At 39.7% G+C, this 27,951-nt stretch overlaps 1 protein-coding gene across 1 annotated transcript in view; it reads left to right on the top strand.

The window, feature by feature from the left end:
* The window catches only part of PPP1R36 (protein phosphatase 1 regulatory subunit 36), a 31,947-nt gene extending 4,729 nt beyond the window's left edge, over positions 1-27,218 (top strand). Inside the window, 9 exon segments of the mRNA XM_068527064.1 lie at positions 5,852-5,938; positions 6,465-6,562; positions 6,662-6,728; positions 8,659-8,757; positions 13,664-13,798; positions 25,631-25,673; positions 25,996-26,174; positions 26,257-26,448; positions 27,035-27,218. Coding sequence (XP_068383165.1) covers positions 5,852-5,938; positions 6,465-6,562; positions 6,662-6,728; positions 8,659-8,757; positions 13,664-13,798; positions 25,631-25,673; positions 25,996-26,174; positions 26,257-26,448; positions 27,035-27,218 — 1,084 coding nt within the window.
* Positions 27,219-27,951: the final 733 nt, after the last annotated feature.

Raw genomic sequence — 27,951 nt, 5'->3', positions numbered from 1 at the left:
CCTTGGTATCCGCAGGGGATTGGTTCTAAGACACCCCCGCCCCCTGCGGATCCCAAAATGTGCAGATGCTCAAGTCCCTTATATAAAATGACATGGTACAGTCGGCCCTCTGTATCTGCGCGTTCCACGGGCTGGCTGGACCTGCCTGTGAGATGTCCAGGTCAAGAATTCAGTAAGCAGGGGTTTGGTTTTCCTGAGAGGGGCCGGTGCAGAATTACAGTGGAAAGTGAACTGACTGAGGCCAGAAGCCTAGGAAATACCTACTTCTAAAAATTATGAAATAAGTTTTAAAATATCATATTACTTTTAAAAACCAGAAAATACCATTAAGCGAAAACAACCAAAAAAACTTTACAATCCCACATAAAGAGTATGACTGTTAACATGTTAACAGTTATTGTATAGCTTTCCAAATCTTCTTTTATGTATGTATACACACACATACATTTTTAACTTACTCTATTCTCCATTTCCATATCTTTTTTCCTCATTACAAAGTTGCACATACTTGTTGAAAAACAAGTATATAAATGTACAAAGTAGAAAGTGGGGGGTTCTGCCACAGTTCTGCCCCCAAAGACCACCGGTGCACCAGTGTTAAGGCTTACCACCTTATTTTTATTTTTTTGTGTTCAACATATTGATTATATTTATTTTACATTCTGTGACTGATAATTCCAGTACCTGAAATCATTGTACGTCTGACTTTGTTGCCAGCTTTTTTTTTCTCTTATAGTGTTATTTAAAACATTTTAACTAAATATAAACATTTTAAAGTTTTTATATTGGAAGACTTCAAACATAAACAGAAGTAGGGAGAATGGGATAATGAACCCTCACATACCCATAGCATAGCAGCAACAGTCACCACATTAAGGTCAACTTTGTATCATCTATACCCTCATCTTCTCCACCCCTTGATTATTTTGAAGTAAATTCCAGATATCATATCATTTCATCTATAAGTATTTCAGTACATATCTCAAAAAAAATAGGCACTCTATCAAAAAATATAACTAAATTACTATTTACTGGCCTAAAAATACAAAAGGTAATTTCTTAACATTGTCACATATGCAGTTTGTATCCAGATGTCTCCTATTGTCTCATATTTTAAAAGTTTGTTCCAGTCACGGTCCACACAGTTTCCATACATTGCAGTTGGTTTGATATGTCTCTTAATCGGTGTGCATGTCTTAAGGTTTTGAAAGGTATCTTCACGTGGCCCTCAGGAATAGCAGACAGGCAAAGAAAGAGGAGCTAACTGAAGAGAAAGCGTGATTAGAAGGGTCAGGAGGAAAGCAAAGGCCTTCAAAGGCAAAATAAGAAAGGGAATTTGAGTGGGGAGTGGTCAGCAATGTCAGATGCTAAAGAGAGCTCAGGATGGGGCAAAAAGAAGCCTTTGGATTTAGGGGTCGCTCGGGACGTAGGTGAGAAGCCATTTCAGGAAGGCAGTGGAGTAGAAATCAGATTACAGTAGCTAGAGGAGAAGAATCTGAGATAAAGAGTACTCTATTTTTGCTAGTTTCTCATCAGTAAGTTTACCAGTGAAAAAGGAAAGCAATAGTAGCCTTTAGGGGATCCAGTACTAAGGGAAGGGACTTTTGTTGGTTTTGTTATAAAGGTAGGAAAATTTTGAGTTTGTTTGGGTAGAAAGAAGAGATGGAAGAGAAGAGAAGGAAAGTGGGAATGGGATCAAGAGCGCAGATTAGCTTGGAAAACGTAGAAGCAGAGTTTCCGCTGCGTGTGGTGGGAAGGAAGTAATAGAGACAGGAAAGCTTGGGAATTTGAAGGTGCAGGAAGATATACCTCTGCCGCTCTCCTTACTGAAGGTAAACCAGACCCTCCCGGGCTACTACTGGGAGGAGAATCTTTTCGTAGCAGTGCTGCTGACCCTGACTCATTCCCCCGAGATTGCTGCTCGCTTTCCAGCTCCCTCCTCGGTAACTGCCACCACTGCCACGCTGGGCTGGCCCGGGGCTCCGGGCTCCGGAAACCTGCATTCACCCAAATGCCCTGACCCAGTACCTAAATGGGGGCATTTCCTGAAGCCAGTGGACAGGGGAGACAGGGAGGGCTTCCCAGGGGAGGTGCTGTCTAAGACCTGAGGAGGAGAAGGCAAGGGGAGCTCTGGTTGTGGAGGAGGAGAGTGCGTTCTAGGCAGAAGGCACAGCACGTGCAGAGGCGCAGACACATTTGAGATTGCAAGTGGTCAGTACGCTGGGTGTAGCGCTCCAGGCGAGTGTTAGGAGAGGAAGTGGAAGTTTTAAACCAGGGCAAGATCGTGAAAGGTCTTACAGACCATGCTGAGGAATTTAAACTTTATTCAGAGGGCCCCCGGGGTGGGGGTAAGGGGCGGGGATTGAAAGGTTTTAAATGGGGAAGTAACGGGCCAACCAACAAGACATGCTTCTCTCTGACACAGTGTCTGTAGTCCTAGCCATTCATGTTTCAAGTGCCCCCTACTCCCAGCTGGGAGAGAACCAGTCGCCTGTCTGAGTGTTTGCCAAGGTCGTGGACTCCCCTGAGGACCTACAGCCAAGGAAACTACACCTCCAGAAGCCTCGAACTTCTCTTGTTTTTCAACATAGCCTAAGAAAAGACTCTAGTAACCACTGGAGAGCTCTAACTGGTGTGGAAGCCAAGAGTGGTCCAGCCCTCTGCATTTTAGTGATGGGTTCTAGGAGAAAATATGACTGCTTTTTCTCATTTATTTCAGGGCAAAGGGAAATGATGTAACTGTGCTGTGATATTAGGAAAGCACATCAACACAGTGTCGTCTGTGATTCTAAATGGGTTGCCAGATTGAGGGGGAGACTATGGGGACTGGAAGAAGGTACAGATCTAGGTCAGACTGTGGTTTGGGAGCCAATCAGAGGTGCAGTTCAAAGGACAATTTTTAATTATTACTAGTGATGCTTCTTAGTGATTCCAAATGCACTGTGAACATAGGCTGCTTTTAGAGCTATGGCAGGACACTCACAAAGAGAAATCCATCTCACCATCTGATCCGGAGAATGACTTCAGTCAAGTGAAAAGCCACGCAGGCAAGTGTGGGAAGACGTGTCCAGAGGTCAGAGAATAAGGACTAGAGGTTTAGCAGTAAATGCCAGACTTTTGGCTAAGGGCAGGCACTACCTGCCACAAGTTTCAAATACTGAGACACGGTCAGCCTCTCTGAGCCTTAGTTCTCCATCAGTAAAATGATAGCCATGTACTAGATGATCTTTTAGATGTCTTCTAACCCCCAAATTCTATGATCTTATGATTTTATAATTCTAAGTTCATTTGACTTAGTTCACAGACCTGATCTATAAGATCCCAAATGTATCCTTTCCTTATCTTAAGGCTCTCTTGTCTCAAATCAACTCAGGCAAACTAACTAATAGGGCAAGAAATGTTGAATTATAGGGATGGGACTGAGGCAAGGTTAGGAGGGAAGCAATTTCATTTGACATTAACTGAAATTGGGTGTTTCTATCTATATTCTCTCGTCTTCTAGAGAAGAGAAACCCTGGGAAAGGCTGGTGACCTGAGATTTCTTTAGCCTGTTAGGAAAGTTAACAGCCAGTGGCTTGTAAGTGGTCAGAATGTTGTGATGGTCCAAGAGAAAACTGAAAACTACTTTGTGTTCTTGTTTAGGGTGGTTATATTAATGCCGCACATTAGATATCCAGCAAGTAGAATGGACTTCAAAGAGCTGTTAGAAAATGTCTGAATGTTTGGGGGAATTGAGGATTTGTTAAAGGCTATCTAAATGGCCTGTCAGTAGAATGTATCAACAACGTACTGTGTCTTCCTCTATACCTCTATCAACTTTTTTTGGGGGAATGCAGATAACAAATCAATACATTCTTGTTATTAAAAAAAAAAACCCTGAAATAATACAGAAGTATACAGCTGTGGAAGATAGCTCTCTTCATCACTACGCCTCCTCTCTGCCCCATCTCTCTTTGGAGGTACCCACCATCACCATTTGGTATCCTTTCATTTCTTTTTTCCGCCACCTCCTCAGTATTTCAGCACACCCTCCCTCTAAATACCCAATCCTTGGAGACCAGTGATAAGAAGAGGACAAGAAAGAATGAAAAGTTTAGAAATCATCCACTAACCAACTTGGTGCCAATGGTCTGAAAAGAAAGAAAAATACAAAAAATCATTCCCTTGAGGTGATATCGTGTACATGCTTTTAGATTCTAACCTAGTCTACAACCTGAATATTGCCAGGATGTTGGCAAAAACTCCTGGAAGAAGAAAGTACCAAACTGGTTAACTTTATCATTCCTGTGGGAGGTATTTCTCTAAAATGATGACTTTGTGGGTAACCAATCCTAGAAAAAATTTAAAGGAAGTTGTTTCAAAACTGTTGTGTTGACAAAGAGATGATAAGAGTATATATGCATGATTAGGGAATGACTAAAATCTGGGGAAAAGTGCTTCTACTTACTATATCTATGCTTAAACTTAACAGAGAGACACGTAACTGTGGGCAGAGATTAAGCTTCTGGGTGGTGTTACAAACGTGGCATTGTTTCAGGCAGAAAAATAAACGTCATGATCCACAATGGTCACCAAACCAATGTATTTGGTAGACACCACAATTCTAGAAAATGAACTCTCTATGAGGCAGGAACCACATCCTGCTAGTCTTCAAAACGCTTTTCTCTGTTTTCCTATTAAGCATTTGCTGATAATCCTGAGAGTCTGTGCATTGACTGTAATCAGACACCACTTATTTTCAATGTTATAGCAATGCCTGACACAGAGTATGGCCTCAGTACATATTTATTTGTTGCTTAATTGTGGTCCATTGTTAGTTAGGCCCATTACTGCTTGGTAATGCTTGTACAAAAACTATAGAGTCAAAGCAATCCTGAGTTAAGTAAAGGGTCCTGAAACCTTCTTCGAGATAGTCAAGCTTCTAGAAGAGTCCACAGCGGTGACAACGAGGTGGCTGCTTGGGGGGCGGGACTGCCTGGTGGGTAAACACATGGCTCTGTGGCTAGAGAACCTGTGCCCGGTCCTGGCTTTGGCACTTGCTAAGTGATCTTGGTCAAGTTACTTAATATCTTTCTAAGGTTCAATCTTTCTCATATGTAAAAATTGTAATAATAGTAATATTTTCCTAATAGAGTTGCTGTGAAGATTGAATAAGGTCGTGCTTAGAAGCACATAACAAGTACTCAGTAAATCAAAAAATCCTTCCAGGGGCTTCCCTGGTGGCACAGTGGCTGAGAATCTGCCTGCTAATGCAGGGGACACAGGTTCGAGCTCTGGTCTGGGAAGATCCCACATGCCGCGGAGCAACTAGGCCCGTGAGCCACAACTACTGAGCCTGCGCGTCTGGAGCCTGTGCTCTGCAACAAGAGAGGCCACGACAGTGAGAGGCCCGCGCACCGCGATGAAGAGTGGCCCCCGCTTGCCGCAACTAGAGAAAGCCCTAGAACAGAAACGAAGACCCAACATAGCAATCAATCAATCAATCAATCAATCTTTAAAAAAAAAAAAAAATCCTTCCAAACTGATCACGAGCTTTCTGTTTCTTCTGAAGTTACAGCAGCATTTTCAGATGGAAATGTTTTGTGTTTGGTGGTATTCAGGAGGCTAGTGATACGTAAAGGCTGAATATAAAGTCTGATCTTTTAATCTTTTTCTAGATGATTGTACCACATGTAAATACATGAATTTTGTACCACATGTAAACACATGAATTAAGTACAGCTGTGCCTCAGATTCTCTCCAGGACACTCACAATATGTGCTGGTCCTCAGGTTCCATGAGCTACAGTCATGCTCTGATTAGTTTCCGCCGGGAAAAGGTTAAGGTCCTAATTTTCTCATTTCTATTACAGTTTTACACCTGCAGTAGAACTCAAAGAAAGAGGAAAGAAAGGCAAAGCAGTTCACTTTGCTGAAATTGATGGTCCAGCTTCAGACAGGTAGCTTAACTTAGCACCATGGCGGTGTTGCTGATAGCACCTCTCAGCAGAATGGCTTAAGCCTCTACAGACTCTAAGAAAATATCATTCCCATCATCCTAGGTTGAAATGCAAATAGCCATCAGGGAAGGAACATGCACTATTTCACAATTATGGTGGGAGTTACAATCATCCCAATAATGTATCCCTGTGATAATTCGGCTATTAGCAAATTTTCAGCTTCTTATACTTTAAAAAAAATCTGAAAATGATAGCTATGCCAAAAATAGATGATTTAAATGACCTATTTTGGATCAAACTGGTATTTACATTTTATGTAAGGCAGTGTGTATTCCTCCTACCCCTAACATAGTAAATATAACGTTTAATAAAATGTATTCCAAAATGATCCTACATTAAATGAAACCCACACATGACACTCAGGGTCTCCTTACTTTATAGTAAACACCTCATGTGCCTCAGGGTAGATTAAATACAACTAAAACCTTTCAAAGCACTACTAGAGACTGTTATATCCCCAAAACAGGTTGACAGATAAAAGGTTTGCTTTAAGAGACGATAAGTCACCCAAAGGCTTAGAGAAACGAAGTCAGCAGGGCAACGTTACACTCCACGATGCTAAATGTGAGTAACTGCCTCATCATCCTGACATGTGTTACCTGGTGTCAACCTCTAAGGCAGCTCTTTGTCCCTCTTTCAATTGTCCATCTTCTCTCCTTTCAGTTGTTGCTTTGCTTTTGCTACAAGATACTGAGATGCAGCATATCTGTTCTTTTACAACATTTATGAGGTATGTAATGCTTGTGAGACATTTTAGATCTTTTATCCTTTATTTTGAAATCATCCCATCTGATAAATGATGACAAATCTGATTTTTGGAGAAAGGGCTGGCTCTATACAAGCCATCCTCTCAGGATTCAGTTTCAAAGACTGAGACCAAAGAGAGGAAGCCAGAAGTCACAGGAGCCCAAAATAAAGTCCAGGGCAAGGAGTATGGTGAGCACGTTGTCAGTCCCATTGAGACTGCACTACGTATATGTTGGTTAAAGGGTATACTCATTTCCTGAAGATCAGTTTTCTCCGCTAGTTATGTTTGGCAGCCCCAACAAGTACTAGGTGTGTGACTCTGGGTGAGCTTTTTGATCTTCCCGAGCCTCAGTTTCCTTGGATACAAAATTGGAAGTAATGGTGTCTCCACGTGGCTGTACGTGGAAGGTGCTTCTCATGGCAGCTGCACTTGCAAGTGCTCAGTGAGAGTTGGGTATCCTAGGCTGTGGGCAGCGCTCACAGATTCCCTCAGCATTCAGTAAACACCTGAGATATGGCAAACACCTGAGATTCTCTGCCTGAAGCTTTATTCTATGGCAGGAGCACACTCAGCCTGACTGCAGGGCTACAGGGCAAGCTTGGGGCACTAGGGAGTCAGTGCCCGAGAAGCAGCCTCCAATCAGTGATGTGCTGGAGGGAGAGTTGGTAGATAAATATCCCAGCTTCCATCTGTCAGGATAATTCTAAGTTTTCTACGCTGTCTCCTAGAGTCCCGCATGGTACTGAACTACATTGGTCCACAGTGATAATGAACTTGTTAACACCCCCTTTCCATCTCACCTCCCCACTCCCCTACTGATGTTTCTTGTGATCACTTCCTAGTAAACTACTTACTCGCAAATCTGTCTCATGGTGTGTTTCTGGGAGAACCCAACCTAGGACAGGTAGTTATTAATACTGTGAAAAAAAAGTCTGCAATGCTCATCTTCATCCTGCTCTCAAGGTATGGTTCAGGAATGCATGCCAGAGTAAGAATTTCCGTTTGGGGCTAGAAAGGAAGCAGCAAAAATCTTGTAAGAATAGTTAGAAAGAAAACAAAGCCTTCTAGTTTTAAAACAAATGAGATAGGATTGTAAATCAATGCAGTCTTTTTGGAGAGCAAAACTTACGAAACTTTAATGTGCAGATATTCTATGTCCTAGCAATTTCACTTCTAGGAAGTTACTCAAAGATGTGGCTATAAGAATAATTACTGCAGCAATGTCTATAATATTTTTTAAAAACCCAAATATCCATCAGTAGAGGATTAGTTAAATAAATTATAAGCTGTAGCATACTTTATCCACCTGTTTAAAAAAATGAGGAAAATCTATACATGGTATCATGGAAAGAGGTCCATGCTACACAGGCAAGTGACAGAAGCAAGTTGCAAAGACTTGTATATACATCATTATCCCATTTGTTACCAAAAAAAAAAAGTAAGGCATATATTCATGCATATGTATGTGTGCTGGTGGAGGAGGACCTTATATGTGATTGCCTATGCTCTAGAAGGTTTAGGACGGATTCATGCCAAACTCTTAACAGTGGCTACCACTAAGGAGTAGGATGGTGACGAAGGAGTGAGGGGAGAGTCTTTTTACTTGTTACATTTGTGCACATTTTTTAAACAACAAAAAATTACCTGTATTATAAAAACACTTTAAAAATGAAAACTAATTGGTAAGCAAAACTATAATTCAGTTGAGACCTCTCAAAAAATTTTGTTTACGAAAATCAGGTTTCTTATATCTTCAAACAGTTATAGTAGATAGAATTTTAAATGGTAAATTAGTTGTGTGATGGGTATGGTAATATGTGTTTCTACTTATTCTTGTGTGCCCATATATTTTTTTATGACAGGCTTTATGTTTGAAATATGTTATCATTATTTTCTTTTAATCTCCCCATAGGAATAAGAATCTTGACAATTTCCTCATGGCATTGTTGTACTATTTATATTATTACTTGGAAAAAATCTCACAGGAAAAGAAACCCAAAAGCTGTATGGTGTAAGTAGAATTTTGTAGTGCACTTTATTTTTATTGATTTATTTATTTATTTTTGGCCACGCCATGCAGCCTCCAGGATGTTAGTTCCCCGACCACGGATCGAACCCGGGGCCCTGGCAGTGAAAGCACCGAGTCCTAACCACTGGACTGCCAGGGAATTCCCTGTAGTGCACTTTAAAGCTTTATCACTGCCAGTATTAAAACTAACTTTTGTCTAGGGTAAAGAGATGATGGAAATTTTAAAATCTTGGAGTATGCTAAAACATTTTACAGGGAGGAGTTCACCAGTTTTAAAGCTCACTGAATAATTCAGATGGGTATTCTGTTAACTAAATATTGCAAATAATATAGACCAGCACTGCCCAATAGAAGAGTATGCCCAATATGTGAGAGCCATATATGTAATTTAAACTTTTCTGATGCCATATTTTTAAAATGTAAAAAGATACAGGTGAAATTAATTTTAACAAGATATTTTATTTAACCCAATGACTCAAAAATATTATCAGTGCAACTTGTAGTCAATACTAGGAAGTTATTGATGAAATACTTTACTTTTTTGTAGTAAGTGTTTGAAGTGGTGTCTATTTTACAAATACAATATACCTCAATTCAGACTAGCCACAGTCAGTGCTCAGGAGCTACATGTGGCTCACAGCTACCATATTGGACAGTGCAGATATAGATATTGTTTCTATGTTTTTCATGCTTACAAAGTTCTTGCTAAAGGGTTTGTAAGCATCTAATGAAAAGAACTAAGAATTTAAAAAATTAACAGATATGACCAAAATGATATTACATATCATAGAAGAAAACAAGACTTCTTAGGCTACATGTGAAGAATTTAATCACTTTAGGTGGAGGTGGCTCGGAGCTATACAGGGCAAGAATCTGGGAACTCAGAGTCCAGAGCAGAACAATGCCTCCCAGGCTTGGTGACCTTTGCAAGCCATGGAACTTTCCCAGTGCCCAGGCTGCCCTCCCCAGTTCATGTGGAACCGACCCAGTGATTTTGCTGTTAGGAATGCTGGATAGAGTCATCAGTTTGCTGTTGTAGAATGTTTTCAAAATGCAAAATCCTTGCATATAAACAAGCAGTTTGAAAAATTTTGTGAATAGATAAATGTCTTGGGATAGCAGTTTTGTGAAGAACCAAATAAATAATTCAAACACTGCTACTACAGTAAAGCCATTATAATACGCAACATCCAGCAGAGCAGCCAGAGATCATGAAGTGTTTCTGTGGTAGCAAGCAAATGGGCTCAAACCAGCTGTGGGCTCAGAAGGTTTGAGGAGTCTTATTATTTCCAAAGAAGAAATTTATTAGACTTTGGTAGCATATTAGCTTATATTTTGTATGGTTTTTTCTAATTCTGTGGGTTATTGCTAATCAAGCAGAGACATTGTTGGGGGGGGCGGGATGAATTGGGAGATTGCGATTGACATACATACACTCTTGATACTATGTATAAAATAGATAACTAATGAGAACCTACTGTATAGCTCAGAGAACTCTACTCAGTGCTCTGTGGTGACATAAATGGGAACGAAATCCAAAAAAGAGGGGATATGTGTATATGTATAGCTGATTCACTTTGCTGAACAGTAGAAACTAACACAATATTGTAAGGCAACTATACTCCAATAAAAATTTAAAAAAAAAGCAAAGACTGTTTCATTTCTTAATTTATAGAAATAGATAACAGAAAAAAGTTTTCTTAGTTATTTTTAAAATATACTAAAGGGCTTCCCTGGTGGCTCAGTGGTTAACAGTCTGCCTGCCAATGCAGGGGACACAAGTTTGAGCCCTGGTCTGGGAAGATCCCACATGCCGCGGGGCAGCTAAGCCTGCAAGCCACAACTGCTGAGCCCGCGTGCCACAACTACTGAAGCCCGCGCACCTAGAGCCCGTGCTCCGCAACAAAAGAAGCCACCGCAATGAGAAGCCCGTGCACCGCAACGAAGAGTAGCCCCTGCTCGCCACAACTAGAGAAAGCCCGCACACAGCAACGAAGACCCAACGCAGCCATAAATAAATTTAAAAATTTATTAAAAAAAAATAATAATAAAATAAAATATACTAAAAATTATTAGGGGGCTTCCCTGGTGGGGCAGTGGTTGAGAATCTGCCTGCTAATGCAGGGGACACGGGTTCGAGCCCTGGTCTGGGAAGATCCCACATGCCGCAGAGCAACTAGGCCCGTGAGCCACGGCTACTGAGCCTGTGCGTCTGGAGCCTGTGCTCCGCAACAAGAGAGGCGGTGATAGTGAGAGGCCCGCGCACCGCGATGAAGAGTGGCCCCCGCTGGCCGCAACTAGAGAAAGCCCTCGCACAGAACCGAAGACCCAACACAGCCAAAAATAAATATAAAAATAAATAAATAAATAAAACATTACTATTAAAAAAAAAATTATTAGAACCCAGTGATATATGGTAGACTTTCATGGAAGGAATCAGTTACAGAATGACAAAGAAAAATCCAAGCCTTAAAATTAATGGTTCTGTGGTGTGATTCTAAAAAAAGCATAACAACTTTTCCTTTTCAAGCTTCCAGTAGTCAGTTGGTTTATTTATTATAATAGAAACAAATATAAATTACATTGAGATATCTGGATATAAATGACTTTAAGAAAAAAATTAATTTCCGTCAAAATAGTGAGGTGTAACATAGGGATAATAGTAGCATTCACTGTACACTTATTGTCCAGATTAGATGAGTTAATGCATATTATCTTAGCCTAGTGGTTGGCCCTTGGAAGGAAAGCCTATAACCTGTGAGAGGAGAGCAGGAAGAGTTATAGAAGGATATTAAAGATACACTTCGATGGTCTTAGATGACTAAATGCCCTAATTCCAGAAGAAAAAACCTTATCCCCATTTAACGGAGGATGAAGCTGAGGCTCAGAGAGGTTAAACAGCTGGCTGGTGTACGTGCCAAGTTAGTGATGGAGCTGAGGCTAGAACCCAGGTCTCTAACTCCAAAGTCTCTGCCTAAACCACTGTGTGGTGTCCCCACATCCCTTACCAGTCAACTCGGCTCTCTGTCCCTGAGTTTATCCATTTGTAATTAGGACTTACAGCTTCTGAACAAAGGTACAATTATGTATGCAGTTTTAAACATCCTATCATAAGTATTTTCAAGTTATTACAATCTTCGTAATTATAATTTTTAATGGTGGCATAACTTTCCATCAAGCTACTGTATGTTAATAACTTATTGACCTACCTATTAAGAAGCAATGTAGTATATGGTTAAGGGTACAGACTTTGGTGCCTGGCTTCAATCCCATGGGGGGACTCATATGTTAGGTTAATGTCAAATCCTTAAATAGTACTTGGCTCTATTACTACAGCCTGTATTACTACTCCTATTATCCCTCTATTTTATATATTTTGGGAGTCTCCAGTTTTTCTGATAGTCTAATAGATAAATAATAATTGCATTGAATATCTCATGCATTAGATTTCTCCCCTAACTTTGGATGATTTTTTACAAAGAATAAATTTCCAGGAGAGATTATTGGATCAAAGTTTATGACCAATTGTATGGCACTTGAAATTATTACTAAAAATTTTTCCAAAGGGTTATACCTGGGTTTATTTTAAATGCCAGGCTCTACCCAGACCTACTGAAACAAAATCTGGAAGAGGGGTTGGCCTTGGGAATTTACACTTTTAGCAAATACCCCAGGCAATTCTTACATATGTTAAAACATGAGAACCATTGGCAGAAACGTTTCAAAGCACTTCTTCGTTGTTGTTTGGTTTGTTTTGTTTTCAACAGCAAAAAAGAGATTAACTATAGGCAGGTCTGGCAAAGCAGGGGTGAGGATGAGGGAAGGAAACAGGGAGGCAGGCACAGTGATGGTCACCGGGGTGCTCGTGGGTGTGTGTGTGTTGGGTTTATATGATATTTGGGCATTTAAAGTTGGAACCCACCTTATCTATTCCAGAAACTCATTTTATTCCAATTACGCACAGGCCTTCTCACCACAGTGATAATGTTTTGTGCTTTGAAACACCCGTATTATCCTTAAACCCACCGCCTTTCCCCACAGCTTATCCTCATGTGGTCAGTCTAGTGGTTAACATCAGAAGGGGCAGTATGTTGTCTTTCTTGTTTAGAGTGCATTTCGTTTGGCTTTTGTCTTTCTGAAAATAAAAAGGCAGGGAAAAAGCTAGTGACACTTCATTTTTCAATAGCAATCATTGGAATGTATTGTCGGCAATGTTTCCTACTGTACTGTACCGCAAAAATGTCTAAAATTAGGCTTCAGACATGCTGTAACCTAAAAACAGGTTGCCTTTTAGAAAGTACATTTGCAATTCAATTGGAACTGGGGCTGTGTTTTCACAGGGAAGCAAGGTGATTGTAATTGATGCCAAAGTTCCCAGAGTGGTATTCCACAGATGCCTCCTTAGCAAACCCAGAACTGAGGGTGAGCAAACGTTGAGTAGTTCAAACATTGAGCCCCCGAACTTAGTAATAACATCAGAAACCCAGGGGAAGCTAAGGTGGGAAAGAGTCTCCATGGCTGTCTTAGCAAAACAGCAGAAAAATGGGCTGCTAACTGCCGCAGAAACTAGTATAGGGAGTTTGTTGGTCGAGCTGTTCTATATAAATTAGGACTTCCTGTGTATAAAATTGAGGATACATATACAATTTATAAAGAATCTATTCAAAAAGTGAATATTCAGCATAAACTTGAGATGCTGATTACAATGATAAATATCAAAGGACTTTGAAGAACTTTCTCTGCCACAGCTCAAATAAAATAAATAAAATGATAAGTGAGATGTGTTGACTCACTTATGTTTCTTTCAAAATAGTTTATACTTCTGACTTTTTACTAATTAATATAGACATTTGCCAACATTAATCCAGATTATTGTTTTTCTTTTCAGGGGCCTTGTAGAGAAAAAAGAGATGGAATTGGTTATCAGTAAGTTAGAAGCAGCACAGAAATACTTGGCACAGAAGTACTGTGTCCTCGTCCTGGGCTTGGGAATGCCTGATAAGCATCACATGTGCTGCGGAAAGTAAGTCCCCACTTAGGATTTTGTTAGATCTTCACTTGTGTGTAGATCCACATCCTTACAACCCTTAGCTTTGACTTTTGGTGCCCCTGAGAAAGGTTCCTTTTTTGTTGTACAGAATCACTGGGCTCAGCTGAGACTCTGTCCCAAACACATGTGACGTCTTGTTTGAGAGAGCCAAGTGAGTATAGGAAGAATCCCAGAATCTTGGCTGATATTTTTTTTTCTTTTTTCAAATTAAAGTATAGTTGATTTACAATGTTGTGTTAGTTTCAGGTGTGGCAGATGTTTTAACAACCTTCTGCTATTTGGGTTTAAATTTCTCTCAGGTTGTATCAGTTCAATGAAATCTTGCTTTCTGCCAGGAAGGCTTCTTGCTGTCAGACAAGGGCTACTTGGCTGCCTTGGGCAGGAGGCCGAGTGATGGGCCAGTGTTGAAGCGGTTATTGGGTGTGTCCCCTCCCCTTCTGCTGCTTGTTTTGCAGCAACAGTTGTGGGTATAAGTGCGTAAGGTGGGAGTTGCAAGATGACTCTGTTCGTGGGAAGGTAATTTTTACCTTAGGATGACAGTTCATACACTACTGTAATTAAAATTTTAAAGTGTCTTATCACAGGAAAGTTTGGGGTCACAGGAGAGAACACTCCAATCCTTAACCCAAAATCTCCTTCTCTTAAGTAGTAGTTTCACAACAGGCTCAAGATCCATGCCATGGTCATGGCCAGACCTTTTAAATTTTTTAAAAACTTTATTGGAAAAGAACCCAATACATGATTTCTCTCTCTCCACATTCCCCCACATTTTCAAAATACAAATATTTGTATTGTACATACTTTTTTGTGTTCCACATTTTTTCTGTGTACCTTCTTCTATTATTCTGCTAATATAATCTTACCTACCACTTTGAATAGCAACTGTAGTCATTCTGTTGTATAATATACCAGTTTGCTTAACCATTCCTCTTGTGTACATTTGTGTGGTTTCAGTTTTTCTGCCTTCTAATGCTTTTGCATTGAATATCTTTATATAAATAACTTTGTTCATTTGGGCTGTTTACTTATGGCTTATTACCCAGAATGTACTTATCTGGAAGGCATGAACAATTTTATAGCTCTTGTTACATATTGCCAGATTGTCCTTTAAAAAGGTTAAAACATTCTTTATCACCATAAGCTATAAGCATACTTGTTTTTATTAGTTTAATATTTCTGATAGCTTAAAGGTATATAAAAATCTTAAGGATATTTTATTTGACTGAATATTTTTCATGACTATAGGGTTTGTGTTCTTTTTTTGTGTAAAATGATTTATTGCCTGTTCCTCCTCTAGTTTTAACCATCTATCAAGTGGAAACTGGGAATTTGTATAATTTATATTTCATATAACAAGGATTGGTTACTTGTTTTTTCTAGTCTGTTGCTTTCATTTTGATATTTACATTTTTACACATTATGAAAATGTTTTAAGTTTTTATTTATTTGAACATTTCCACCTTGTTTCTGATGCTATTCAATAGTCATACAAGTTCTTGCATTCCTGGGTTCATTCTGTTCATTTCCAGGCTAAACTCCTCACCTTTCTTTCTTAGTTTTTAAAAATAGGATTAAAAAAAAAAAAGCTTTGATCCATTTGAAATTTGTTATATCTGATCAGATGAGCTATGAATCTAAGATATTTTTTCTTTACTAATAGCCAACTTTCCTGTAATATTTATTAGTGATTTTTTCCCCTGTAACATTTCTTGTTTATTAGATGTTGAATTTTTCTAATATTTTAACCCATTTTAGGGAATTCCTATTGAATTTTTTTGATTAGTTTTTCTGTTTTAAACATCAGAACTATGCAGCTTATATTTTGCTTTGCTTTATTCAACAAACATTCTTGCTCTGTGGTAATCGTGGTGCTAAGTGCCAGGGTACAAGGAAAATGGTCTCTCTTTTCAAGGAGCATACAGTCTGTTGGAGGAGTCATCAGGTAAGGAGACCAGTGACTGGTGCAATAGAGGTATAGACAGAGATTGGGCACCCAAAGCAGGAAAGGCGAGGAGCGGTGGACCTCAGGGAGTGCAGGCAGTGAGCTGGGCTGGAAAGGAGGTGATTTAGCTGAAAACAAGTACTCACTCCTATTACCTCCAGAAACCTTGTATTTGGTGATCTTGCCTATTTGAGATCAATTTCACTATTAATCAAGTTCTAAGCAATATCTACCAAGAACCTTTTATCGTTTATTGTATTAAGATCTATACTTTAGCTTAGGAAATAGTGTCATCTTTGCTATATTGAATCCTCTCAAAGAGCTGTAAGATGTATTCTCCATTTATTCATATTGTTCTTTATTTTGTCCATTAAAGTTTTACATAGTAATCGTTAAAGAAATTTGTGTGGTCCTAAATTAGATTAGCACTTATGTATTCATGTAATCAATTTTTTAAATACCAATGTGAAGTTTTGGTTTATTTATTTGTTTTTAATTGTATAAGTACTTCATGAACATATCCTAAGGGTAAAAAATTTAAATAGTTATGTATATAGTTTATAGTTAGTTAGTATGTAGAGTTAAAAATTAAAGTCTCCTACTTCCTCCACCATCCTTCAATATCAATCTCTCCCCAGAAGTAAGTACTGTTATTTCTGGCTCGATGTATGTCCTCTTGGTTTTCTATCCAATTATACGTATGCACTTACATTGTTGTTGTTAAATACATCGGATAATGCTATGTTGTCATTCTGAAATGTGCTTTTTTCACTTATAAATCTTGGATATTTTTGAAGATTAGTACACATAGATCTACCATATTCTTTTTTAAAAATGGAATAGTTCTTAAACCATGGATATTATGGATTTATTATCATTAACTGATTATTTCCCTGTTGATGCATGTTTGGTAATATATTTTTGATGACAAAAATATATAAGAATGCATTTGGTTTTATCAGTTTATGTCGTAACCTATGACACATATGTTAAACACATTTCCTGCCTATGTAAAATTTTAATTTATCTCCTTGGATTTTCTAGTTATATAATCATATCATCTGTAAAAGGTAGTTTTTAATTTCATTTTTTCCTAGAGTGATATTTAAAATTTTTAATTAGCTATAGTAGTAGCATTTCCCGTATCTGATTCCATTAAAGAAGTGACTGAAGTCAGCCTTACTTTTTTTTCTGTTATAAAAGAGAATAAGCTAGCACATGCTATTTACTTATTGTATTGACCCTTAGTTTAAGTGATGAATTATTTATCATGTCGAGAAAATAACTCATTGTTTCCCTATATGTTCAAAAATAGTTTTGTTCTTTCTTTTTATAAAATTAATGCATAGTCTTGTACAATAATTAATCAATACATAAAAAGGAAAGGGTAAATCTGTTGTCAACATTTCATTTATTATCCTTTCAGACATCTCTATATGCACACCCAGACACACAATTTTACATAAATAAATAGAATTTATTATTCTGTAACATTATACCTGTAAAATATACCCAATAACATACTTACTTAATAGACCAGTTGTGAAAATTAAATGATATAATACATATAAAACACTTAGACCCATCCTTGGCACATACTATGTATTCAGTAAAGTTAGCTATTATTATTCCTTTTTTTGTTGTTATTATTGTTATTGCTATTAATCTGTGGAATATGGTAGTAAATATAACTCTACAACATCACCTTTAATGGCTTCCTGGTATTCCAAATATATTTAACTTATTGATGAACAGTTGGAATATTTCCTTTTTAAATATTAGGAATAACGCTGCAATGAACTTTCTTATACCTATATTTGATGTACTTGTCTAGTTTGTCCTAAAGATAAATTTTTTACAGTAGAATTCCTGGGTCAAAGAGAATGCATATTTAAATATGATGGATATGTTTAAATTTTAAAAGTCCTGTTCAAGAATAGATGTTACTATGGACAAGAAAATAAATGGAAAAACAGATAATTTGTTAGAGTAAAGGGACTATGGGCGATTTAAAAAGTGCCTTGCATTATGGAGGACTTCCCTGGTGGCACAGTGGTTAAGAATCCACCTGCCAATACAGGGGATACGGGTTCGATCCCCAGTCCAGGAAGATCCCACATGCCACGGAGCAGCTAAGCCCGTGCAGCACAACTACTGAGCCTGCACTCCAGAGCCCGCGAGCCACAACTACTGAGCCCGCGTGCCACAACTACTGAGCCCGCGTGCCACAACTACTGAAGCCCGTGCGCCTAGAGCCTGTGCTCTGCAACAAGAGAAGCCATCGCAGTGAGAAGCCCGTGCACCGCAACAAAGAGTAGCCCCCGCTCGCTGAAACTAGAGAAAGCCCGTGCGCAGCAACGAAGACCCAACACAGCCAAAAAAAAAAAAAAAAAAAGTGCCTTGCATTATCAAACAAGTTGTTAGATCTTTTGAGACCTAGACTATGATATTTACTATTTTCCTGTTCTCTCTTAAGGTTGTATGATTTGTCCCCACTGCTTTGTTATAGTTTGAGAATCTAAAACGCTTAATGAAATTCTGTATTATACTTTGCTGTTCTCACCTGGTTTTTCCAATTTATTTTACTTTATTTTTTATAATTACCATTAACCCTTACTAAACATTTTACTCTATCTGCATTTTAATGTCTTTCATGTGAGCGTGGATTTCTACCCTTTCATGTAGTGAACTTTATAACAATTCCATGTGGTTAAATTTTTTCTTTTTTCAGTTTTTCTGAGTCTTGAAACCTTTTCCTTCCACCTACAAAAAGAAACATCAGGTGGGACAGAGACTGTATTGGTTTAATAACTTCATTGTTTAGTTGGAATAGGTTCTCTCTAGGCTTCTCCAGGGTCTAAGGGGGCAAGCATATGTCCTCTCCACTCTTCTTGGCTATTTATAAGGACATACATTGGTCTATAAAGTTTAAAAACAAAAATGCATGTGAGATTTCTCTCAACTAGGGACTTGATGTTTATTAATGTTTATATCAATGTATTTTCAGTTCAGGCTCATTGTCTTTGTTTTTTGGTTACATTTTGGCATTGTTGGCCATTTCTCTTCTCTTGCACCCCTCTTGTCCACAGTGGTAGCTATACTCAGTCTGCTTCCCATGTCTACCATCTCTGTGATTCACTTTGTGTGGTTTACCATGATTTGGGAATGCCCTCTTAATGCATCTCTGGCAACATTCATTCTTTATTCTACTACATCATTTCTGCTCTTGAGAGTTTTCACTGCTATGTTCAGTTCTTTCATGGAGTTGACAGGTTTAGTGCTGTCTTCCAGTGCAGCAGCCATGAAAACGTGCCACTCAGATCTGCTAAAGTGCAGGGTGTAATTGACCAGCGGCCCCTGCTGCTGCACTCTGAATCCACCACCAGGTTTGTGCTGAGGCCACTCTTCCCATGGACTGTCTCCAGCCAATGTCTGAGGGCAGCGGGGACACTAAGGCAGGCTCATTCCTGCCAGACATGGGACTCCTCGGGTGGGTGACTTTGACTTGAGGGCTTCCCTTTGGCCTGGTCAGAACTTTCTTGCGAGGTGTAGTAGTAGAAGGAATAGAGAGAGATTTAAAATTGGGGATTGAGAGTTCAGCATCAAAAAACATTCCTGTGGCCCAAATACAGAAGGCCTTTCCGGGTCCCTAGAGCTGTTGGTAGAGATTCAGCTTGCCACAGACTCCCTTATTTAGGAAGAAGTGGTGTTTTCTCTTCTTGACAAAACTTTTAAGAAAGGTATTATAGTAAAATTATAGTCAGCTTTATAAATTTTCCTATTTAATCACTTGTAAAAATCACCTTTTCTCAACTTAACGTTAATTTCTTCTGTCTTTAAAGCGTCACTTCTAATTAAGAAAACTAGAATTTAAGTTTTGTATCAGTCAGCTCAGGCTACCATAACAAATTGTCACAGATTGGATGGCTTAAATGACAGAAATTTATTTTCTCGTAGTTCTGAAAGCTGGAAGTCTGAGACCAGGATGCCAGCATTGTCAGGTTTTGGTGAGGGTCCTCTTCCTGGCTTGCAGATAGCTGCCTTCTTACTGTGTCCCCCGTGGTGGAGAGAGAGAACCCTAGTCTCTCTTCCTCTTCTTAAAAGGACAAAAATCCCATTATGGGGCCCCACCTTCATGACCTCATCTAAACCCAATTATCTCCCAAAGACCCTGCCTCTAAGCACCACCACATTGGGGGGTTTAAGGGCTTCAACATATGCATTAGGGTGGTGGGGGGAGACACGAACATTCAGTCCATAACAAGGTTAAAAAAACACCTACTCTGGGCTTCCCTAGTGGCGCAGTGGTTGAGAATCCGCCTGCCAATGCAGGGGACACGGGTTCAAGCCCTGGTCTGGGAAGATCCCACATGCCGCGGAGCAACTAGGCCCGTGAGCCGCAATTACTGAGCCTGCGTGTCTGGAGCCTGTACTCCGCAACAAGAGAGGCAGCGACAGTGAAAGGCCCGCGCACCGCGATGAAGAGTGGCCCCCGCTCTCCGCAACTAGAGAAAGCCCTCGCACAGAAACGAAGACCCAACATAGCCAAAAATAAATAAATAAATAAAATTAAATAAAAAAAACAAAAACACCTACTCTAAAAAATTTTTTTAATTTATTGCCCATATTGTTCGATTTTTAAAAGAACATAGGCATTGCAAACTAATTTGGGGATGAAAAACATACTGCAAATATATCATAATTAGAGATTTAAAAAAAAAAATTTTATTTATTTTATTTATTTTTGGCCGTGTTGGGTCTTCGTTGCTGCGCGCGGGCTTTCTCTAGTTGTGGCAAGCGGGGGCTACTCTTTGTTGCGGTGCTCGGGCTTCTCATTGCTGTGGCTTTTCGTTGCGGAGCACAGGATCTAGGCGCGCGGGCTTCAGTAGTTGCAGCACGCAGGCTCAGTAGTTGTGGCTCACGGGCTCTTGAGCTCAGGCTCAGTAGTTGTGGTGCACAGGCTTAGTTGCTCCACAGCATGTGGGATCTTCCCGGACCAGGGCTCAAACCCGTGTCCCCTGCACTGGCAGGCGGATTCTCAACCACTGTGCCACCAGGGAAGCCCCATAATTAGAGATTTTATCATATCTTTTAGTTTCCTAGATATAGAACCTCCACTTAAGTTGTACTTTTAACAGTACCTTTTTATTACAATATATTTTTTATACAAGCTTTTAATGGAACTCATGTTTGCAAGTAAGTGATTACCTCAGTTTAGTACTAGCTCATTTCCAGGAGATGTTGGTCTTTTTGCCATTGTAGGCAATGTCACCTACTTTCCTCCTGCTTGTTGGATAGCAGTTTGGAGAAGAATCAGGAGCTCACCAGCCACCATTTACATAACAAATTTCATACAGGTCAAATTGCTGAACAAAAGCTATTGAGGAAAACAGATTATAGCATGTCCTTACCAGTAAAAGTTGTTAATTGGCTGTGGGTATTGACTGTGTCCTTGTCAATGAATGAAGTTTATATTGCTCTTTTGGTTGTTTTTATCTAGGAGAAGATAAGGACAATGTTTTTGCCAGTTGTGAGTGATTACCTGATTTTAACATATCATTATTTAACTTCTTCCCAATATGAACAAGCTGATATTCGCATGAGAACATTTTCATGTGTATTTTCTGATTTTTCTCTCTAATGTATGCATACTTAATATTGGACTAGAACACCTTATCCCTGGAGATAAGTTAACGATTTCAGTAGAACCAGCAATTTGGGGGCTGTTAATTTAGTGCTCTCATGTTTCTTGAGAAGTAGGAGGACATGCCTTTCTATTCTAAATGCATCTGTGAAATCCTGATATTACAAAAGCTTTGGCAAAATTTTGATGAACATGTTCAGTAAAAGCTCTCTGTGTTTTCCATGGTAGATAAGAAAACCTCCTCATGGCACAAGCCATAGAATTAGATCTGATCTTTGGTTATGGCCAATTCTGGCTCCAACCCCACCTCTACCCTAGGAGGTATACCCTTCTCCTCTGCGGTCCGTGCAGCTGTCACCTGACCGGTGACCAAAGAGGCTGGCTGTGGGGATGAGGATGGGGAGAAAGGCGTTTCTTTGAAGCTCAGGTGTTTAAATCATCTTTAAGCCCTCCCCCTGCCACCTCCAGTCACTTGCACCAAGGCCTCTTTTCCCTCCCCCAAACACATTCCTTTGACATTTCTCTTCCCTTGTACAGAGCAGGCCTTGACCATCATTTAAACCTGACTTCACCTAAGGCAGCAGGGGGCAAGTGGGAGCACAGTTTTTTTTCTCTCTCCAGCCCAGAACCCCATGGGTCTGGCCCTAGGCTTTGCACCCCTTCAGGAATGACTAAAAATATGATAAGCTCTCCTCATTTTGGTTTAGAGCTAAGAGTCTAATATAGCAAGAAGGAATAAGAAAGCACATAACAGGCCACTGACAATCTCTGGGTTTACCAACAGCTTGGCTTTCCCCTCTTTCCTTTGGATTCTGCCCTCACGGGTAAATGTACAGCATCTTTGTTGACCAGCACGGCAGCCAGTTGCCACGTGTGGCTATTGAGCACTTGGAATGTGGCTGGTCCATGTTGAAATGTGCTGTAAGTGTAAAATATACACTATACAAAAAGTTTAAAAATGAATAAAATATCTCATTAATAATTTAAAATATTGATTACATATTGAAATGATAATATTTGGGGGGTTGGGGTACAATATATTATTAAAATTAATATCACCTGTTTCTTTTTACTGTGGCTCCTAGAAAGTTTTAAGTTACATTTGTGGCTTGCATTATATTTCTATTGGATTGTGCTGTTATCAACCCTGTTTCAATTTGTAGAGGATTTGGAGGGCCTAAATTTGTTATTTATACTCCGTACATTTCTAAATTTATAACCAATTTATAATTATTATGTACTTATTAAAATTATAGAATATATTTATAGTTATTTTATATGTGTAAAATTAAAATATAAAAATAAGTTTTAAAAAAAGGAAAATGGGGCTTCCCTGGTGGCGCAGTGGTTGAGAATCTGCCTGCCAATGCAGGGGACACGGGTTCGAGCCCTGGTCTGGGAAGATCCCACATGCCGCGGAGCAACTAAGCCCGTGTGCCACAACTACTGAGCCTGCGCGTCTGGAGCCTGTGCTCCGCAACAAGAGAGGCCGCGATAGTGAGAGGCCCGCGCACCGCGATGAAGAGTGGCCCCCGCTCGCAGCAACTAAAGAAAGGCCTCGCACGGAAACGAAGACCCAACACAGCCAAAAATAAATAAATAAATTAATTAATTAATTTAAAAAAAAATAAAAATAAAAAAAAATAAAAAAATAAAAAAAGGAAAATGACTCAGGATTCACCAGCAAGAGATGAACTGGCAGATTTAAATGTGCTCATTCCCAAATGTACTCATTCTCTGTCTCCAGTTCCTGGACTCATTTCAGTTTTACATGCAGAGCTAAATCAGAATGGTCAAAAGAAATTAAAAAAAAAAAAAAAAAAAAATGGTCAGAAGAAACCCACTACATTCTGTTCTTCTTCTTTTTTTTTTTTTTTAATTTACCATCTTAGTCTTTATTTATTTATTTATTTATTTATTTTTGGCTGTGTTGGGTCTTTGTTTCTGTGCGAGGGCTTTCTCTAGTTGCGGCAAGCGGGGGCCACTCTTCATCGTGGTGCGCGGGCCTCTCACTATCGCGGCCTCTCTTGTTGTGGAGCACAGGCTCCAGACGCGCAGGCTCAGTAGTTGTGGCGCACGGGCCTAGTTGCCCCGTGGCATGTGGGATCTTCCCAGACCAGGGCTCGAACCCGTGTCCCCTGCATTGGCAGGCAGATTCTCAACCACTGCGCCACTAGGGAAGCCCCACACATTCTGTTCTTAATTTCTGCACTGTGAGCTATATCAGTTTGCTCTGGACTTTAAGAGAGAAAGAAGTCCCAGTTTTGCGACAACTTGAGGGAAAGGAGCGGAGGTTCATGGTACCTTCTCTTCTAATGTTTAAAAAAAGAAAAACGAAAGAAAAGGAGAGAAAGTGTGTGTTTCCTGGTCAATCACTCTGTCATTTCAAAACCTTGCTAAGATGGTGCTGGTTTGGGTTGTGCCAGCGTAAATACTGCTCTAAACCTTCTCCCAAGGACACAGGCCAACTCAGTATTCCAAAGCCAGAGTTTGGTTGGTTTCCGCTTCAGCTTGACAGGTGTGCATGGTCTCTGGTTTCAGCTGGCAGAGGCAGTGGAAGGGCGGGAATACCACAGAAGCACTCTTGTTGGTAAAGGCTTTAGGTGACACAGAAGGAGGCTTGTCCTAAAAAGTTTCTGCTGGGCTCTGTTGTTTAATGGTTTCATCTCTGAAATACTTTAAAGAAAAAGCTTATTTTCCTAGCATTCTGGGTTACAAGGACAAATGTGGAGACCTGACAGGCCTGATTTTTAGTTCAGACTCTGTCCCTAATTAAATAATGTCTTTGGACTTCAGTCTCGTCATCAGTCTCCCCACCTGTAAAGTGGGAATAATCATGCAATCTTGTGAGAACTAAATATGATCATAAATGTAAAGGGCTTAGCGTAGTATTTGGCACATAGTCCATATTTAGTAAATGTTCACTGTAATTACTGTTGCCTTAATTCTTTGTTGAAGACTTGCACGTGAGGAAATGAAGCATCTGCCAGAGGGGAGGGACCCACCGGAGGGACCCACCCCAGTAAAAGCTGAACCACCTCTTCAGTGGTTCCTCCAAATGGAGGGCTAGTTTGGGCCCATACAGCCATGAAGTCTCCGTGAAAAAGCTGGAGGTCCTGAGGAGTTTGGGTCAACTTCCCCAGACCATGGGAGTCAGGACAGTTCTGGAGAACCTGATACCAGGGCCAATCCTAGGAGTTAGTTACTCCAAGGAAACCCAAAGCAAAAGCAGAAGCAGACCCAGGATTAACCTTGGAGTGCCTTGGGTCTGGCCTTGGCCCCCAAGACTGATCAAGTGACTGCAGGTGCATAGCCCCATCATTCAACTCTCAAGTCCTCCCCTGGCCATGCCTGCTTTCCCAAGGCTGGCAATCAGAATCAGAATGGTCTGTGTTCTGAATGGAGAGGGAGGCCAAGTTTACTAAGTGTGCCCATGCCAGTACCCTTAACACTGAATTTGTGTTGCAAGGACTCTTGGGCCTTTGCCTACCTTTAAGAGACAAGGCTCGGTCTACATACCTCGTTCAGAAGGAAGAGCGCACTTTTCTTCCCAGCCAGTTGATGGTATGGCATAGATAGACCTGTGTCTGTTTTGTTTCTGATTCTTTCTGTACCCAATAGCCATAACCACTGTTTAAGATTTTTTTTTCTTTTTCTTTATTTTAGACTTAGCCTCTAGTTCTTTACTTCCATACCTACTAACACCTTGTGTTACCTCTTCACCACCTTTCCACTCTCCTCACCGCCCTAACACTCACATTACTAGAAACATTTGGAAGAATACAGCGAGGGCTGGCTTGTTTATCCTGAATTTATATTGATTAGCTTTTTTATGAACCCCACTTTAATGGGGATTTTTTTTAGTTTTTTTAATAGTTGATTTACAATGTTGTGTTAATTTCTGCTATATAGCAAATTGATTCAGTTATACATATATATACATTCTTTTTCATGTTCTTTTCCATTATGGTTTATCACTGGATATGTTGATTAACTTTTGACCAAACACTAGAGGTTTTGATCTGGGTAACCTAAGAAGTTGAAGAAAAAGACATTGGCACTCATTATCAATGCCTTTTGATAACATTTATGTGACTAAATAGGTATGGGACCACAGGTAATGATCTGCAAAAGGCCTTTTGAAGATAAGGGGTTGCCTAGATCACTGAAATATTGAACTTCCCTTTCCAACCTATAGTTGTGATTTGTTATATTTCAGGGGGAAAATATCAGATACACAAAAAGACTGGAAATTCTTTGAGGTGAGTCACTTACGTTTAGGGGCTCTGCTCTTTGATATGAAACATGAAGTATAGCAACAACCAATAGACATTTGTCAGGCACCTATTTTTAATGAATATCCTTTCTACAAAGGATACTAATAAGCTGTGTGCCACTCCTTAAATCTTTGGTCTGATTTTCCTCCTGCAAAGGCGAGTACATGTATAATTTTCCACAGCCCTTCAGGCATGTGGAGAGAGCAGGTCACCTGGGTTTGCGTCTACTTAGTACTGTTCTATAGACAGGTGGGAGTTTTTCATGTCGTAACTGTGGGTTCCGATTCTCGTCTGTTTTCTGTCGTAGTCCTTTTATACTTTCTGTACGTATGTAGCCTGGATTGTCTTCCGACGTCAACACTTCACAGAGATTGAGGAAGAAATAGGGAGGCTCTTTCGTTCCGACATGTTCAACATTCCTCGAAGGAAGCGCGAGGATGAAGAGTCAGGAGGGGAAAAGAAACGCATGACTTTTGTACAATTCAGGTATGACCTTTTGACTCTCCTAAGCTCAAGGACATTTCTAGAAAACAAGATGATGTGACCTAAATGTCACCCCCAACCCCAGGAGAATGATGGCAAAGCGCCCAGCGATGAAAAAAGCCATTAACATGCGCTCTCCAGTCATGTCTACTCTGCTGCCCTCTCTCAGAGAAAAAGCTCAGAATATCTCTGAGAAAAAGTACCGTCAAGTAGGCATGAAATTCCCAGCCCGGATGCAAGAGCACAAGGAAAATCTGGACTCTGTGCACATGCCAATGTAAGTGGCCCAAGGAGAGAGGAAGGAGAGAAGACTGAGTGTTGCTTCCTAGGTGGGGCCCAGGAGGGGCAAGGGCTCAGACATGGTGCCTCTGCCAGAAAGCTGAACAAAGGTGGAAGCACCGTCTTCCTACCATCCCCTGTTCCTCTCGACCTGTTTTCTTTCCAGATCAGTTCTTGGTATACCCATCTAGACTAGAAAAAACTAGAAAGATAGGCTAGACTTCAAATAGTTCTAATTTGGTGAAGTGAGTAGCAGACTTTGTAAGACTGAGGTTTTCCTGTTAGAAGAATCATCTTTGGGAAATAAGGGAAGGGCCAGTACAAAATCTTGCTATGGGTCGAGTTTTTGAACCCATATTTAAGAAATAGATGTGTGTGTGTGTGTATTTGTGTGTGTGTGTGTGTGTATCAGTCTTAGCTTTATACACACGCACAAGTCAACCATATACTGGGTTGGCCAAAAACTTAGTTCAGGTTTTTCCATAAGATGTTACAGAAAAAACCCAGACAAATTTTTGGCCAACCCAATACCTTAGTCTTTGGCCTCAGCAAATATTTGGCTATACCAATAATTCTTTCCACAGAGTTGGCATCCTGGGAGAGCCTCGATGTCAGTTCAACCCCCATACCCTTATCCCCCTCGATACAGAAGAAAGCATGAAGTCTGGGAGACAGTCTTCCACGATAGAAAGAAATAACATGAGGATTCAGGATACACTAGACTTAGTCATGAGAGCGCTGTCCTCTCAAACAACATTCCCTAAATAATCTGTACATTCCATTTCTGTAATTAATTCCTGTATTTGAAGTAAACTACTTTGACTTAATCACTTTATACAGGAGTAGTGTTTATTATTAAACTTTAAAAATTGTTCAAATTATTTTGTTAAAAGTTCAACAATAGACTAAAGAATTCCAGAAAGCTTTTGAAAAGCTCATTTTCCTATATTTAATAGTTTGCTTTGTTAGTTATTTACTTCCTTGGCTTTTACATGACCATTTAGAGCAATGTATTAGGACATTTAGTCAGTGTTCTAGTGGACTAGTGAAGAAGCATTCTGTTTAGTCATTTCTAAGTTCCTTTTTGTTTCATGAGAGACTGTAATTGGTACATTTGAAAACAAAATTTCATAAAAAGGCAAATTACAATATTTTTAACATTAAATCTCTTTCTATGGGTATATTATTATTGGCATTGGGATATAAAGTACATCTGACTCATTTAAAAGCCTTTTAGCATATATGTTTCATTCATTTTTTTCATTTATTCATTTAACAACATATATGTTTCAAGCCCCTGCTCCATTCAAAGCCTTGTGCTGGAAAATGTAAGGACAAAAGGTCTTCAAGACAGAGACCATATCCTCTGGTCTGAGTAGTAGAGAGGATCAGTAAAACACATGCCTGCTAATGATACAACATTGAATGTGTTAGAGGCCATTAAAGAGGTAAATCCAAGTGCCCTTTGAGACAGATCAGTAGAGCCCTCACTTCTGGGGGA

Source organism: Eschrichtius robustus, chromosome 1 (assembly GCF_028021215.1).
Source record: "Eschrichtius robustus isolate mEscRob2 chromosome 1, mEscRob2.pri, whole genome shotgun sequence".
NCBI classification, from domain to species: domain Eukaryota; kingdom Metazoa; phylum Chordata; class Mammalia; order Artiodactyla; family Eschrichtiidae; genus Eschrichtius; species Eschrichtius robustus.
Note: the sequence above shows the minus strand (reverse complement) of the source record. Positions and strands in the feature narration are given on the sequence as shown.